Here is an 18,320-nt window from a genome sequence, read left to right on the forward strand (position 1 = left end):
CGAGTAGGGGCCTCGTCATGCGGTGTCCCGGACTAAGGACGCCGACCATCTAGCGGGGTCATGCTTTGGCCCCGTACCTCTCTCTTTTATAATAAATGTTTTTCATCATCATCATAGGCGTTGGTTGAAGACAATGGGTGGCGCGTGCAATTCTACAGCGTGAACACAGGTGCATCCACGTCAAACAGTGTACACCTACACCAGTGGACATTACAGAAGTTCTGATATATCTCTATACAAAAAGCCCTACATTTCAGAACAGATGTTTCACTTTCGAGTTCCACCAATTTTTATGATGAAGGAATAAGTTATTTTTTCGGAGGCGAAGATTTTTAGGGTTGAACTACGTCCGCCTTCACCCCTCGATGACGATGAATAGCAAGCGCGTTGTTGCTGATGGTGAACAAATATGGCTGAGCACTTTGTAGTAGGTGGGCCTGAAGTCCCAGATTTTCACCTTTTACTTCAGTACCTACAACAGCCTCCTCTCCCAGCCTTCTCTCACGCAGAACCAGCGTCTGCCACCATTTTATTTCTAACTTGGAAGATTCTATTGATCGATTGATATGTGGGTGTCTAACGTCCGAGGCGTCGTAGTGGAGGGCTCCAGAAATATATGACCACCTGGGGTGCTTTAACGTGCACCCGAATCTGAGCACACGGGCCTACGACATTTTCGCCTCCACCAAAAATACAGCAGCCGCCGCCGAGATTCGATCCCGCGACCCGCGGGTCAGCAGCCTAGTATCTTAGCCAATTGGCCACCGCGGCAGGGCGGGAAGATTCTCAAAGCCGCGTACGTGTAAGCAAAGTAGCCACGCATCTTTCATCAGACGAGACCCTTACGCAACGCGCCTTTTTTTCCCGTCAATCCCCCGTCTTTAGTGAGTGGGGCATGCGTTTCACCAGATGCTGGAAAGGCGTTAGGAAGGACATGGCTTCCAAAAACTACTGTTAGCCCGTGAGGTTTTGCGGTGGCACTGCAATGGTTGTTGCTGATTAAGAAAGAAGGAAAAATCTTGGGTCTCTAGGTGGGTCTTTAAACTCCTCACTCGTTGCGTAGTTCACAAGTCTTGACGCCTGGCGCGATTCTACGGTTCTGCCGTGCAACGTCACAGGCGTTAAGGAGATGGCTCGCACCTCATGGCATTCGTATAGGATTAAAAAAAATCCAAGTAGTGTCGTGGCGCTGTGGTGGTGCTAATGCTTGTCACGTAGAAGACCTGGGTTCTATTGCCACCCCAACTGACATCTCTCATTATTTTTTCATTTGCTTCTATCTTATAGTTCAGCTCGCGGAAAGCGTTGATTTTTGTACCACAACAACGACACCGATACGGGAAGTTCTTCAAAACGAGTTCTTCGATGATATCACGTCTATAAAGGTTTTTTCTCTACACTAACAGGAAGTAAACATGCACGCACAGGAAGCGCTAGGAGTCTTTACCTCATGAAAACATTGGCGCAGCTTCAGTGGTTGGTCGGTTGGCTCCCTGAGATAAGGCCCAACTAACATGCGTGATTGCCCATGAATCGTCGTGTGGTAATAATATTATGCTTTTTGTTTGTTACCTAGGGAGACTGGCTCATTCTCACGAGAGGAATCGGCCACACTGTCGATCACAAAGGAAATCGGGGAAATATCAATAAATAAAGTAAGAGTTCGTTGAAATACCGAATTCATTTTCCTTGTCTTTAACTTTGCTACAATTTTCGATCAAGCATCCGGGCTCGCCTGGTGTGCCTTATAATTACGGTGCCCGAGTTTGAAGAAAAAAAATGTAGAGGAAAGAATCATCATCATCATCATCATCATTATAATCATCATGACTACGTCCACTGCAGAACAAAGGCCTCTCCCATGTTCCACCAGTCAACTCGGTCCTGTGCTTGCTGCTGCCAATTTATACCCGAATACTTCTTTATCTCATCTGTCCACCTAACCTTCTGTCTCCCCCTAACCCGCTTGCCTTCTCTGGGAATCCAGTTAGTTACCTTTAATGACCAGCGGTTATCCTTTCTACGTGCTACATGCCCTGCCTATGTCCATTTCCCCTTCTTGATTTCAACTATGATATCCTTAACCCCCGTTTGTTCCCTAATCCACTTTGCTCTCTTCTTGTCTTTTAAGGTTACACTTAACAGAAAGGAATGGTACTAATAAATTTTCGGCCGATCGCCCTGATGGGGTATAAGCAATGTTTGAGGCTTCATTATGATCACCATCATCGTGCACGGCAGGGGTCAGCCACGTCAAGACGTTTCTGCGAGTTGTCCACCAGCAGGCGAAATGCTACAGAGTCCACTGATTTCCGGTCAGGTGGAGTTTACTGCGTATGTATCTCATTTGATATGGCAAGAGCAACTGCTGCAGGGCTTTCCCAACCCTTTCGTTGCTCTCGGTGTGCGGAAAGATGTCATCAACTATCTGAGTGCGCAGCTCACGGGGGCGAACCTGCACTACAGTGGTCGACGAGGAGTTTACCAGTACCCGCTGCCACCAGCCAGTGGAGACAGCTACGTGTTCAGCTACGAGCGGTGAAACAACAAACGAGAGGTTAGCTACGCCTCCAAAAGCAAAGTCGGGCGAAACCTACGACCTCCGGGCTGGAGCAGGGTTGTATTACGAGCTTTTCAGAAGGATCTCTACCGCGAACACATTGTGACTGCTCGGCGATCGGCAAGTGAAATGGAAGTCTATAGAAAAGACAATGACGTCAGTGTTGCTGGACGCAATGTGTCCAAACCAATCTTGAGCTTCGACGAAACCGACTTTCCCGACTTCGTTACGAAGGTCCTTCAGCCCCAGAGCTCGGGCTCCTCACCGACCAGTGTGGAGACCCGGTGCTGGCCCGCAGCTCTCAGTGGCAGGGACCGTCTCGCTGTCGTTCCGAACAATTCTGAAGACAAGATCTTGGCCTACGTTGTCCCGGCTCTCATTCACGCCTGGAGCCAACCCGTGATGTGGAGCGGAGACGGACCTATTGTGCTGGTCATAGCCTCGACTCGTGAGCTGGCTCAGAAAGCGAAGCAGATGTTCTCCCGGTACGACAAAGAATCGGGCATTCGAACTGCGTGTCTTGTTTCAGGTTAGCCAAAGGAAGCACAACTAAAACATCGTGCCGAAAGGTGCGAAGTTTGGGTCGCCACGCCAAGCCGCCTCATAGACCTCGTGGATGAATGCAAGGTGAACGTTCGCCGCTGAACGTTTCACGTGTTAGAGGAAGTGGATAGCATGTTGGCGACGAGCTTGGAGCAGCAGCTTCGCCTCATTGTGGCAAACGTCCGACCCGACCATTATATGCTAATGTGGCTGACATCGAGAACGACCGAGGCGTCCCAGCTGGCTGAAGAGTTCATAGAAGACTACGTGACCGTCCACGTCGGTGAGACGAGCCAGGTATTCCAGTGCCGCCGTGCAGAGCCCATCGTGTGCGTTTGCGACGAGAACGATAAGGAGGACAGGCTTGTAGCCATTTTCGGAGACAATCTCAACGATAAGCGGGACAAGACAATCGTGTTCGTCGAAAGGGAAAGTGGATGACCTCGTGACGAGCTTGCGGCTGAGGGGCTGGTCTGCCGTGGGCATCCTCAGCAAGAAAACTGAGCAGGAGCGTGAGTAGGAGTTGAACGCTTTCCGTTTCGGCAGTGTGCTCGTTGTGGTAGTGACTTACATGATGGTTCGTGTTATGGACGCCGAATACGTCCGCTTCGTGGTGAACTACGACTATCCACGCAGTTCGGATGATTACGCGCTCCGCGTTAAGCACGCCATTCGAGGCAGCCGGAAAGAAGGGCGCACACGTTTCTGCCGCCTACTCAAAACCGCAACGCCAAGGAGTTGATACGTATTCTCCGAGACGCCGGACAAGAGGTTTCACAAGAGCTGTTTAAGGTTGTGAAGAAGAGGGCACGATATTAAGCTGGGAACTGTGCAACGTAAATTGTGCGGAGGCCTAAAAATGGTGTTTCAAATTGAAACCGCAACATTTTAGGGTCATTAAAATTTTATTCATTCATTTAGCCGCGAGAGAGTATTTTGTGCTTGACCTTCTCTGATTGTCTTGTTTAACTCGTTTACCGAATTTTAAGGGCAATAGACTGAAACATATATAAGGAAAAGAAAATGAGAGGAGTAGCTTTAAGAGACAAGTAGGTCAGGGAACTAACGTGGTTAAGAAAATCTTAGTATAAATCAAGAAGGAATGGACATGAGCTATGTGGCTGGTCATTAAGGGTAACTGGCTGGATTTCACGAGCAGGTACACGTGTGAGGGGATGAAAAAGTTAGGTGGGCAGAGGAATGCAAGAGGTTTGCAGTTATAACGTGGCAGCAGAAAGCGCAGGACCGACTTGATAGGCAGAACATGGAAGAGTCCTTTTTTCCCGCAGTGGACGTAGTCTGGAAAATTAAGATGAGGACGATGATGACGACGATAATAATATAGCGACCACATGACTAGAAGTGTACGCAATGAGTAATATCATAGTAGCCCTTGGAAAGATTATCGATTTCTTCTGTGTTTGTGAAAACTTTCACATATCATTGCAGCCTTTTGAGTATGTTGAAAACTACGAACAGCGCAGCCATGTATGCCAGCCATTGGTTATAATCAGTTCCAAGGAAATGATCATAATCGTGATCCTGCGCTCCAGTTTCTCCTCTTCACCTTCGGCTTCGTTCACGAGACACGTGCACCGATTTAGCCAGCGCATGACTATCATAAATCCTATAGGTTAGTGAACGAATACAGAGAGAGATGATAAAAAACTGACAAAAAAAGCTCCTTGACGAGGTGGGATTTCAAGCCGCATAGGCATGATCCGATGGCGAGCATCCTAATCTATCGGCTGTCTTGGCACGCCAGCGGACCCTAACGCAGCCTTTTGTAGTATAGTACTTTAGCAAGCGGGCAGGAAAGAAAAGTGGAGCTGAGAGATATAAGGATGAGGGATAGGGAAAGGGGGGAGTGGAGAGAGCAAACTATAATGTGACCGCGCGGAATCGACGAAAATACGGAGAGCCACAGACAAGTACCCTTTATCAATCACGCGATAGCGAGTAATGTATTTGTCGTCCTAGCTTGCCCGGGACAAGTTTGTTTGTTTATTTCCCTGGGATGATGGCTCATACCTACTCAGGGGGATTGGCCAAGAAAGTGTAGGGCAGTTTTTGTGTGATCATTTTAACTATGTGTAATGAATTTGTATTATAATATGACTAATGTGAGGAAAACCACATAAAAAGAGAGCAAACGAGGAAAAAAAATAAAAAAAGTCAAGTTGAGCAATTTTGAGATTTCAGGTGTTGTGATTACCACTCAGCTGCGTTTACCTCACTTTGCCCTGGGGAGTAATAAATAATATTTTTTTTGTAGATCACAAAGGTATACGCTTGGTTGCCTGAATATAATTGCAAACGGCATTGAAAGCATCCCTGTGGCAATGTCCCAAAACTGATGCACCAAAGCTTAGTGCAGTTCCCGCCGTCAATCTAACGCCCATTTTCAGAAATGGAATAATTAGTACCCTTTTTCAAAGTATGGCGTAGCGGCGACAATACAAAAAATAATGATCTAGTGATTCCATTTCTCCGCAGAAAGCGCAGAGGGGTGATTTTGTCGGACCAGCTCAGTGTAGATACAGGTTTAGGGGAGGGGACACGACATGAAAATGTAGTAATTAAAACTTCGAGCTTTCTGGACTGGCTCCAGTGGGGTTGCCATGGAAACATGAGGTTGTTATATTCTGTCCATGTAGTTACTTTTTATAGCGTATCAGTGAAGATTGCTGATTTTCGATATCTTATTGCCGTAATATATTCAACATCTGGCATAATGGGCAAAACTGGCCCATCAAGTGCGGCTCGTGCTAAGGAATCGGCCAATTCATTTAATCTTAATCCACAGTGTCCCGGAACCCATAGTAACCTCAGGAGTCTCAACTGCGGGGGTACTAATGTTTTTAATGTGCTTAGAATTCGAGAGTTCTCTGAAGCTGTCAGAGCTGCACAAACTTGAAGAGAATCTGTCATTATGACTGCGTTGTTTTGATTTGATGGAAGTTTTCGAAGAGCTAAAATAATCGCCACGAGCTCCGCTTCAAAAACTAGAGTAAAATCAGGCAGTCTCACTGAAAAGGACCAGTCAAGCGAATCAGAGGCAATGCCTACACCTGCCTTTTGATTATTTACGGAAGCATCAGTGGCTATTATACTTTTAGTTTCTGCATGCTCCAAGTAATATAATAATATGTTATTTAAAAGTTTGAGAGATTGTAACTTGGTGTTTTGGGGGAATATATCATTATACTCAATTATAACATGACATTTCGAGTCATTAGTCTCAATTACATTTCTGATGTTCACATTTATACTTTGTAGATTTTTTTGTACAAACATTATCTGAGGTGTGTGAAACCGTGGCCAATGAGCAAGAAAGAAGGCGTCTGGGTTTGCGATAAAAGCATATTGAGATCTTCTTGCCGGTAAGCTATAAATTTCAAAAATGCTTGTACGGTCAAAATTCGAAATCGTCAAAGTAGTGTAGGCAGGCGCACTTCCTGGTACAGTACGTTGATAGCCACAAACCTAGGAAGTCCCAGACACATTCGCAGTGCTTATCGCTCCAAGACAACTAGAGGTTTCGTTTTATAAGCAGGGCCACCCGAGAATAATATGCAGCCGAATTCCATGATAGGACGCATATACATTCTGTACAACGTTATCAAGGTGTGCCTCCGTAGCTCATCTTTCCGGATTTCCGGTTACTTAGCTTGTGCAGTAAGCCTGAAGCCCGCTGTGCTTTAGTAGTTATGTACTCTATGTGTGGACTCCAGTTAAGTTTGTCATTATAAATGATTCCCCAATACTTTATAGAGTCTACTTGCTGGATGGGTTCCTGTTTATGTAGAATTGAAATTGAAATTGGTTCTGCAAGCGGAAACACCATGAGCGCACTTTTGTTGACAGTTAATGATAACGAAATCGACTGCAACCAAATTTCTAACATGTTATATATCTTTGCAATTTAGGTTGTAGTGAGTAAATACCACAGTCAGCAGCAAAGAATGCTATGTCCTCAGCATAAATGTAGATAGTAACTTCTTGATCTGGTTGAATTGTGCTCAATAAAGCAATAAATAACACTGGAGATAAGACTTCTTCTTGGGGAACTCCGTACGTTTGTTTAAATCTAGATGAGGAACATCCATCCTTGACACAGTAGAATTCTCTCGATTTGAAAAGTTCTGCCACCCACTCAATAAAATATTGTGGGAAATTCAATCTCTTTAGCGTATTTAACAATATGAAGTGCTCCACACTGTCATACGCCTTGGCTATGTAAAGCGTTACTAAAGCAGCGTATTGCCTTTTTTTTCGCGCGAGCTGTATTCGGCTCTCCAAATCAGCATGGGCACACCAAATAGAGAAACCACTAAGAAAGCCGATTTGGTTAGGTTTTATTACTAAATTGTCTGCCTTCCAAATACTTACTCGGCTACGTAGGACCCTCTCTACTAGTTTGACCCTGTTAGATGTTAGAGAGATTGGTCTGATATTATCGACTGTTAATCCTACACCCAGATTTTTTAGTATAGGAATCACCTTTGCTATCCTCCAATCCTGCGGCACCCATGAGTTTTATAAGGAGTAGTTAATAACATTGGCGACGTCTCGAGGCAATCAATTGAACAGAATTTTAGTCATGGGTACTGTGATTCTATCTGTGCCAGGAGACGCACAGGGTAAATGTTTATTCACGTTGGATAGTTCAGTCTGTGTCACATCGTCAACGTCTGACTTTGTCGTAGACTTGTGCCAGTTGTTTGGCACTACTGAAGTAAATCTGCTTTCCAGACCTTTACCGATTGCTTCTAAGGTAGTGGTCATTTGTTGCGCCGACAGACTATCACAAGCTGAATTAACTAGTGATGGCAAGATTTTCCGGGCTCTTATATATCGGAACAGTGCTTTCATACGTTTTGGCTTCGACAGGTATACATAATGTCTTCTGTCATATTCTTGTTTAGCTTGAGCTACCGTTCTCTTAAAGCCCGCTGCAATGAATTTATAATCGGCCAAGTTTTGGGGGGATTGATCATGTAAGAGCTGCTCCCAAGCTGCCTGACGTCGTCGGTGCTCTCTTGTACATTCATCATTCCACCAACGGCTATATACCCTTTTTGAGGACTCAAGAGTAAATTCGGCTCTTTTGTAGGATCTTTTAATGACTGCGTTTATCTTCAGTGCTTTTGTATCATCGCTCTCTTCCGAGTGAAAAGCCAATGCTGACTTCAGATCATTCTTAAATTTAGTGTAATTTACAAATACTCTCACATTTGAACAAGATGGAATCATCGGGCAAGAAATTTCAAAACTTATCGGTAAGTGGTCACTGTTGGTGCCACAGTCCAGCGCTTTCCAAGAAGAAGTAGTAATAGCTGAACTGACAAAACTTAAATCTAAGGCTGACCTGGAGTGATTGTGAATAAATGTGGGGGTTCTGACGTTGAGGCACGTCAGGTCATTAGCCATTGTCCACTCCTACAAGCGTTTCCCATTCAGATCAGTTCTAAAACCCCAACTCGTGTGGTGGGAATCAAAGTCTCCAACTAAAGCTTTGTCTTTGCACCCTGGCTTTGTAGCTAGATCCAAACTTAGTGTGTCTTGAACTTCATCCGGAAAATACATATTAACTAAAGTGAAAGGAGTGCAGTTGGGTAATGTAGTGTCTACTGCCGAAATTTCGCATTCTGGCGACATATGCTTGTAGGAGCATTTGACTTTCATACTAACTCTAATATTAATAAAGAAAGCTAGACCGCCACCTCTAGATGAATGGTCTAGCCGGAAAGATAGGAAGTTATTTAACTGGAACAAATTATGTACAGATAGCCATGTCTTTTGTAATCCTATAATATCTGGAGTGAATTTATAAGTCAAGTATACCAAATCCGTAGATGCAGAATAAATTGATCGGCAATTATATTGGAGAATCTTAAGCAACCCTATGGTTTCGAAAGAGATGCTTCCGCTATAGCTTTCTCTAGAATGCTTTCTTTCAAGAAATTTCTCTTTGAAAGGCTCTCCTTTTCCTTCAGATACTTTTTGTTTTTTGTTTGTTTCGGTGAGTTCGTTTTCCCCAACACAGGGGATCTAGATCGCTTCAGGGACCTAGGGTCCTATATTATGTCGTCAGAATCTATTGTATATCCACCTTTGTCCTCACTTAGACTCTGTATATCTATTGCAGAGGGTGCTGCAGACGGGGAATACGATGGTGCGGTTTCAAATTCCTCATTTTGGCTGTGGACGCCTATTGCAGAGGCTCCTGCAGGCGGATAATACGATGGCGCCGTTTCAGATTCACCGTCAGCTATTGGTCGTGAACTCTCAACATGTTGGGATACTAGGCCTGACTCTCCCGTTGTACAAAATATGCGAGTCATCTGGTTAGCCCAAATTTGAGATAGAGAGTCGCAAAAGTTAGAAGCCAGTCGTTCCATGGCTTTTTCTAGAGCCTTTTCTACGACCTCCGCAATATTCAGAGAAATCGACTCATTTATTTCCGAGAGATGTCATGCTGCAATACTGGCATACCCCTGTGTTCTAGCCTGTATTTTCACTAGGGCTTCTCGTCGAGAACAGCGCCTATGCCCTATAATTTCAAGAATTTGCATTTCTCGTGCCTTAGCTGAGCAATCAGGACTATCTGCACAGTGTTGTTCGTTGAAGAGACAACATTTCTCTTTTTTAGCTTTGAAGTCATTTGTTTTGTGGTTGTCACCACACACCCGGCATCTGAGTTCTGACCTGCATCCTTTAATAGTGTGACCGTATCGCCAGCACTTCGTACACTGGAGTGGTCGCGGTGATTGCGGTTCCACTCTGTATATTAGTGGCCATGCCTTGATTTCGCTTGGGAGATTCGCTCGAGCAAAGGTTACAATTACCGACTCAGTCGGCATCTTCTGCTGCTCTACCAGTCGTGCACACCTATAAACGGAGATAGCACCAGTCACGGCAAACATCTCTAATACCTCAGACGGGGTAGAGTTAACATCGACACCGCGAACAATACCTTTTACACATGCCAGATGTGGGGGAATAAAGGCATTCACCGGATTGGTTGCGAAACTCGAGCACTTCAATAGGTCTTGGACACAGAGCTGATCAGATGAAAAACATAGAATACCACCTCTGCCGAACTGGCGGACCTCTGTGATGCTGTGAAAATGAGACGACCCAGCTCTAAGCTCCACCTGGACCACTTTCCGATTGTTCATCCGAATGAAGCCGTCATTGCTAGGGACGAGGGCCACAGGAACTGCGGCAATGCTGTTGCACAAAAACTGATCCACTGGTATTTCCTGTGGCGGAAGTGAAGCAGACCAGAGACAAGCCCCTGGTCCAGGTGAAGAAAACGGCATCTGAGTGCTCTTTCTAGCGCTAAAAGCACTTACTTAGCTGTTAAAGCACTATAGGAATACCTAATAAAAACAAAGAAACCACAGCCACTACACAAACTAAGGCCAAAACCCTAGAGCAAACATGACCAGCTAATTGCGTGTTCGGCTCCGACGCCATGCAAATGTCGGGCAGACGCGCACACATCTTTCTTTACTAGTGTGAGCCTTCGCCTTGGCGTACGACCCACTACTAGGAGTAGGTGGCAATACGCATGCGGCGCAACGAAGCATGGCCACATGGCGGGGCGACGCCGTTTAGAAGCTCAACCGTGGTACGGCACGGTCTGGTTAATGCCACCCCTTGTTAATCTTGTGAATTTACGTTTGCCACTGCTCTAATTCATAATTGTTACTTCTTGTGGTGAAGTACCAACCACACGTGTTAGTTAACATGCGCACCTGGTGACTTGGTTCCTGCTGTAACTTCTGCTGACTGTTAATGATGTTTGAGCACTGTGTAGTGCGTGGAAAATTGAACCATGCACTCTGCTAGCGCAATCCACAAGTATTCATGCCTGCATATCATACGCGTTGCGAAGATTACTCAATATACGTAACAGTCGTGCAGTTTCTTTCAAGATCAGTTTCATTCAGAAAACTAACTTGATGATAAAACATCTGCTTACCATGCAGTGGGCCTGGCATCGATTCTCAATTGAACTGAACAATATAAAGGGACACATAAAGAGAAAAAATTGATTTAGTTTAGATTAATAAACTGTAGTCTGAGAAGTTAAATACACAAGTTGCACTCTCGTAGGTTTATTGTTAGCTGAAAAAATGAGGTCTCAACATTTGTTTTTAATTTGGTGCAAAAACCTCCGCGGGTTGCTTCAAAATAATAAAATGTATTTTTAGTTTCTTTTCGTGACATTCGCTCGATGAAATTTTGTGAATGTCAGTATAAGCTAAGTCTACGGCACCCACATGTGATAAATATGCAGAGTATTTCATTTTCAACGATTTGGAGGTACGTAGAGCTCAGCAGACGCCTTGAACATGTATAACGTCATGGTGTTTGGAACGGGAACCACAAGGTGATGCTTCTGCGCGAATTTTCTTTTCGGGCGTTTTCTCGCTTACGAAGCGTCTCGTTGCGCCAAGAGTGGTGGTTTCAGGATTGTGAAGTTGTACTTTACGAATGCGCGAAATATTGTTTTTTTCTTGAGTTCCGCTTTAAAGCAGAGCTTCCGCAGCTCGCCGCAGTTCGTGCTGGAGTGCACTAGAACCTCGGACGCTATATACACGAGCGGTGTGAGCAGAAAACTCGCCATCATGACCGGCTGGCGCTCTCTCCGCGTCACTCTCTTCGATCACAAGCACCAAGGCCGATTTCTACGGCTAGAGATGCAGCAACTCCGATGGGGGAGACGAGGACTACAAAGAGAGAGAGAGAGAATTACACGGGGAAAATTTTTTCGCGAAGGGAGATTCTACCCAGAGCACACACTATTTGAAGGCGAGCGTCTTAACCACGCCAGGCACGAAGCACAGCATAGCCCTGTGTAACGTAGTATAGCGAGTGAGTGGAAGAGGGAAGTGAGGGATAAGGGCAGGGGAGATGTAGCAACAGAGAACGTCAGGAAAGAAAAAAAAAGTTGGAGAGAACGATATAGAAAGTGATATATAAAGAAAGCTACCAGTAGAGATATGGAAAGTAATGAAATAAAACAATAGAAAGACCGAGAAAGAGAATCAAATGGAAAGGAGGCAGAAGGAAGACGAGGGTAAAACTGATGGAAACGCCACCTTGGTATTCGCACCACTAGGACACATCTACCCTGCATTATAATTACGTTTTCTTATGTTTTAGAAAGTCCGCCCGCACGCAAAACAATCTTTTATTCGAAAATACAGGTGCAAACTAGCTTCCCGTATTGTCGAAAAATGAGAGGTTGGGTGGTCCACGATTCCAACGGTCAAAGTCAGGTGGTCGGCCGAGCCCAAGGCCTGTTGGTTGGATTTGACGGCGACGACCTAATTGTAGACCAACCAATGCAGGCCCACAGTAAGAGCATACGTGAGGCAGTTACATCTTAGATTGGGGCGTCACAAAATAGGCATGATTTACCAAATAGGCATCTTGACCAATGATGGAATCGGCCAAGGATAGGTCGGCGTTTATGGATTAGGTTACTGCTACCTCTGAGGAGAGTGTTCATTACCCAGTAGTCCACAGTTATAACAACAGCCAGACGTACCCACCAAACACATATATCCCAAATAACCCAGTAATTATCACCTGACCCATGGCCGTGTGCCACAAACACTTAGCTGGAATGGCTCAGGGAGGCAGTGGGCGTTAAAACCTGCTGTCGGTGGGCGGCGTGGCCCCTTAGTGTGCCTGTGCGCTCAAGATGGGTGCACAGGTTGGACCAGAAAGCCTATTTGCGTTGGGGTTACTCAGCGTGGATTCGGTGGCTTCGTGCCTTCCATCGCTGCCCACTTTTTCTCTTTTTTTAAAGCGTCCGTTCTTCGTTCCTACAACTGCATTTGCATCAACGTGGGTCACGGGCAGTTTATGCTGTACAGATGGTGTGGAATCCAGGTCCATTGACTGGCTACCATGGCTCTTTAGGATGCAGATACTTGTTGGAAATCGCAGATACTCCTCTCCAACGAGTATCTATAAATTAAGGGCTTATTAATTTTTTTGCTAGGCACAATGTAGTATAACCTTGTACAGTCATAAGTGTTAGTGCGTAAGTACTTGCATGAAAAGGGAAAAAAAGAGAGACCAGTTCCGACATCGAGGATGAGCTATCGCAGGTCTCAAGGACCTATGGCGGTTTCCTACCTCTGGGAATTCGCGAAGCAATCTTGCTATTATCTTGCGCTTTTCCGATCGGTTTTAGGCTCTTAGTGCATTCGGTAAACACAGTATAGTCCAGCATTCACAAAACAATCTCGTGGTTACCTCTTACGCCTTTATAACGCACGTAGAGTGAACAAAAACATAAGACAAATGTGGGATAAGGATGAGGTTGGCTTGAGACAACGGACCTGAGAGCAGCTTTCCTTAGCTGCCTTATAAATAAAGGTGGTAACTTTTTCGAAAAATTGGAGTTACGTCACGCTGCATGGGCACTTCCGTAGAGTTTCTTGCAAAATTACCTAGAAGAAAATCTGGCGCTAGTGAGCTGCTGGATGCAATGAATGCCGGGATATATGAACTTTGAACGGCTTGCATCTGTGTACCTCGAAGACGCGCCTGGATGCGCGTTAAAATGGTTGGTTTTGTACTAAAAGGGCATATAATAGGCTTATAAAATTTTTGGCATTGTGCAGAAATGTGTTTCATTTAACACTTGAACCTCTTGGATCAATGCGGAATTTTACGAAGCGTAAAAAATAACGAATGGCTGCTAAATTTGGCAGGCAGACGACAAAGCGAGCGTTCCCTCGGCCACTTTATGTCGTCTGTTTTCTTCTTTCGCCGTTTGGTTGTGCCGTCAGACTGAGTGGAACACACCAAGCATACGACGTACAAGACTGCACGAGCTCGATTCTTCACTACAACTCCGGCCTCCACCCGGCCTACATCGACGTGCAGCTTCGCTTCTCTATCGCCTTTGGCTGGGAGTTGCTTTCACGAAAGCTTATACCACATTAATTGGAATCACTGACAGTGTGGCGTGCGATGTTTGCGGCACCGACGAAAATATCGAACGTCTGCTGTGCCATTGTCCTCGATTAGCGTCAGATAGACAAGTACTTGCCAACGCAATGCGGCAACTGGATGATTGGCCTCTTGCTGTGCAGGTGCTATTACAGCAACGTCCACATGCCTGGACAGCTCACAAGGCAGTGAAAGCCCTGCTGTGTTACCTGAGAAAGACAGGCTTGTGCGAACGCCTCTGACATGTGGTAGAGTTCTACACGCTGCAGTGAAATTACTGTCAGTACCCCCACCCTTTTTTCTCTCTTTTACCTCTTTCTGGTCTTGTCCCCTTCCCTAATCCCCCACTGTAGGGTAGCCAACCGAATGTCTTTCTGGTTAACCTCCCTGCCTTCTCCCTTTTGTTGCTTCCTTCCTTCCTTCCTTCTTATGGGCAATTGAATACGGTACATTGAGTGGCACGGCCACCGTCAGTCCGGATAGTCATAAGCCGAATAGAGAACATGGCCTCATAGGAAATCGGCAAAAACGTGGGTGATACTCGAGCTTCGCTTTCAAGAGTAGTAGAGCGTCATTGCATCACGCTCGCAAAGCCTTTCTAATTGATAACTTGGCTATGTTTCTTGTTGGAGACCTAAACCATGCCGCAAGGACAGCCATAGTGCGGACGCCCTCCGGCGTCACGTCTCTGCAGGGTTCTAGAGAATGTTTATTGAGATCTGAGCAATAGGGCTCTACCAAGCGCGTTGCTCGCCAGAGCGGGGACACGTGCACCCTTCTTTATTAGGTGGTGTGAGCCTTCACGTTGGCATACGACCCACTACGAGTAGGTGGCAGTATTTTTCACACACACACACACAGACACACACACACACACACACACACACACACACACACACACACACACACACACACACACACACACACACACACACACACACGCGCACGCACGCACGCACGCATTCACGCACACACACACGTGCACGCGTGCACGCACGCACACGCACACACACACGCACAAACACACGTGCACGCACGCACACACGCACACACGCACAGAGCATAGTCCCAATCGTGTAAAGTTATTGAAAAGCAAAACAATGGAGCTTGAACAATGGAAAAGGACACTAATAGTCAAATTTTACACGCGATCAGTTCACCAATGATGAAGCAATTGCCGTAGCACAAATAAAAAAACACATAAAAAGTGTTATTTTAGGAACGCGAAAAATAAGGCTTTATGCGCACCACGTGAACTATGTCAGAGCTCGGTTGTCTTTGTTGTACCTATGTTGACGATGCAGTGTCCGGAACCACTTCGTAGTTTGCGTCACTCACGCGGCACAACACTTTATACGGACCGAAATATCTGCTTAGTAACTGTTCAGAGAGGTCATGGCGACAAACAGGGGTCAAGACCGAAACTTGGTCTTGACCCCTGTTTGGCCATTGTTACTCCCGGATGGTAAGATGCATCATTGTGACGCACATCGTGCATCGACCTGTTGCTGCTGACCAATGTGTAGCAGAGCGAGCTGGCGAGTTTCCTCGGCACGCTCTGCGAATTCTGCAGCGTCAGTAGTTAATTGGTCGGTGTCTTCACAAGGAAGCATACCATCTAGCATTGTCTGAACTTCGCGGCTGTAGAAAAAACGAAACGGTGTAAATCGCGTTGTTTTGTGAACGGCAATTTGGTATGCGAACGTCACATAAGACGCAATGCGATCCCATGTTTTGTTTTGGACGTCGATTTACACGGAGATCATGTGTGTGACTGTTTTCTTCCTGATTGACTGAATGTATAAGCGGACGCGACAGTGCATCAGCGTCTTCGTGCTGCCGTTCAGACTTATAGACGATGGTCACATCAAATTTCTGTATACGCAACCTCCACCGGGGCCAGTCGTCCTGAGGTATCATGTATGTTCACCAACCAGCAGAAGGCATGGTGGTGTCTCACCACTTTGAAGGGACGACCATAGAAGAACGGGCGAAACTTGGTGATCGCCCATACTACTGCGAGACACTCTTTCTTTCTGGTCGTGTGATTTACCTCGATACAGGACGGTGAGCGGGTGGCATAGGCTATGACTCGTTCTTTGCCGCGTCGATGCTGGATGAGCACTGCGCCGAGGCCATTGTTACAGGCGTCAGTGTATACCTCTGTGTCAGCATTATCTTAAAGAAAATTACAGCATATCCACGGAGTGAATGATGACGAGTGGGGCCAAGCGTCCGTCAGCCCGTCCGTGCTTCCGTCCGTCCGTTCGTTCTCGCTTCCGTCCGTCCGTGCGACCATCCATCCGTCCATTGATGCATTCGTCCGCCTGTCCATGCGTCCATCCGTGAGTCCGTCCACCTGTCTGTCTGTCTGTTCGTGCATCCATTCGTGCGTACGTACGCGCGTCTCTCCAAACGTCCTTCCGTCTGCTAGTCTGTCTGTCCGTCCGTCAATGCGTCTATCTAGTGAACACTCCAAGCACCGCCATCTGCCATCTCGCATCCCCTGTGGCACATACCCGCTACCCGCTCTAAAGCGGGTAGCGGGTATGTGCCAGCGGTGGTTACGTACTACTACATACGTACAAAAAATGAACAGACCCACGCCTTAAGGAGCTTCTCCCCTAGAAGCGCAAGAACGGGGGCTGACTGACTACACTGTCGTAGTTTGGCGAAAGCAGTTTGTTGCTCGGTAGCCCATACAAACGGTGTGTCGTCTAATGTAAGGTGGGTCAAGGGTTCCGCTATCTTCGAAAACCCTCTAATAAATCGTCGATAATAGGTGCACAGGCCCAGAAAGCGCCGAACAGCCTTTTTTTGTCTGCACGAGGAGGAAACGCTGCTACAGCGGCTAGTTTGTCGGGATCGGGTCGGACACCTTTCGCGTTCGCTTCATGGCCGAGGAACTTGAGCTCTTCTTAACCAAAGTGACACTTCTCCGTTTTGAGTGTAAGATCTGCTGATCAAATAGCCTCTAGCACACTCCTGAGGCAGTGACGATGCTGCTGAAATGTTTCAGAAAAAAAACGACTACATCATCAAGGTATACGAGACATGTCTGCCACTTCAGACCAGCAAGCACAGTGTCCATCATTCGCTGCAAAGTTGCGGGCGCGGAACACCAACCAAAAAGAAGGACTCGAAACTCATACAGGCCGTCGGGGATCACAAAAGCCGTTTTCTCGCGGTCTCGCTTGTCAACCTCAATTACCAGTACCCGCTTTTCAAATCCAAAGAAAAAAAAATGGTAGGCGCAGCGTAATCTGTCTAACGAGTCGTCGATGCGTGGCAGCGGGTACACGTCCTTTTTAGTCACTCTGTTCAGCTTCCGGCAATCGACGCCAAAGCATAGCGTTCTGTCTTTTTCTTAAACACTAGGACGACCACAGAGGACCACGCGCTGTCTAAAGGCTCGATGATGCCATCGTCAAGGATTTATTGAACTTGCGCACGGATGGCTTCTCGTCCCTGCGTTGACACGTGGCAAGGCTACTGGTTTACTGGGTGGGCGTTGTCGTAAGTGATGATTCTGTGATAATTTCGAGATCGAAGTCTGGTGCACCTTAGAGGGAGTAGCGAAGCATGACTTAAGCAAGAGTTTTCGCAGTGCTGTTTGGTTTTCTGGTGAGAGGTCAGAATTGATATCGATACTGTTTAGAGACGTATCGGCGGCCTTCACTGCGTCTGACGTCAAGCAGGTAGAAACGGTTCCTAACTCACCTGCAAACGCTAACGAAGGCCCACAGAAAAAGGTGTCGGTGTTTGTTACTGAAACTTGTAACCACACAGTAGTTGAGATCGGCCATCACGGAACTGTATGACGCTCCTAGTCACACAAACACCACGAGTCGGGAGGTGTTCAAAATTACTTTTTGCAATCGTTTCGCCATTTCGCAATCCACAGCATGTGACGTCGACTATAAAACTGGCTTTTGGAGGGAGCGTTACACTTTCAGCAAAAACATGAAGAACGTCGGCACGATGTTGATCGTCCTGCTTGTCGATTGCTCGGTCGGCTGAGAAGGTGATGCGATGCTCTTAGAGATCAATGACAGCTCCATATTGCTGAAGGAAGTCAAGACAAAGAATGGCGTCACGTGAACAATCATGGAGCACAAGGAAACTTGCTACGAAAGTAAAATCGCAGACTCGATGTCACACAGGTCCCGTTAATTCGGGAGGTGATCGCCGGGCTAATTCCAAGGGCCGAAGTATCAGCCCCCCGAACCGC

General features: G+C 46.4%; 1 protein-coding gene across 1 annotated transcript; it reads left to right on the forward strand.

The window, feature by feature from the left end:
* Positions 1 to 2,689: 2,689 nt before the first annotated feature.
* Positions 2,690 to 3,094, forward strand: LOC119181621 (uncharacterized). The gene has a single exon (XM_075874694.1). It carries the CDS (start codon positions 2,690 to 2,692, stop codon positions 3,092 to 3,094), a length of 405 nt encoding a protein of 134 aa, XP_075730809.1.
* Positions 3,095 to 18,320: the final 15,226 nt, after the last annotated feature.

The sequence above is a fragment of the Rhipicephalus microplus genome, chromosome 10 (genome assembly GCF_043290135.1).
Source record: "Rhipicephalus microplus isolate Deutch F79 chromosome 10, USDA_Rmic, whole genome shotgun sequence".
NCBI lineage: Eukaryota > Metazoa > Arthropoda > Arachnida > Ixodida > Ixodidae > Rhipicephalus > Rhipicephalus microplus.

Bases quoted from the DNA above. Each gene is read 5' to 3' on its own strand.
- LOC119181621 (XM_075874694.1), top strand. From the start codon at position 2,690: ATGGAAGTCTATAGAAAAGACAATGACGTCAGTGTTGCTGGACGCAAT.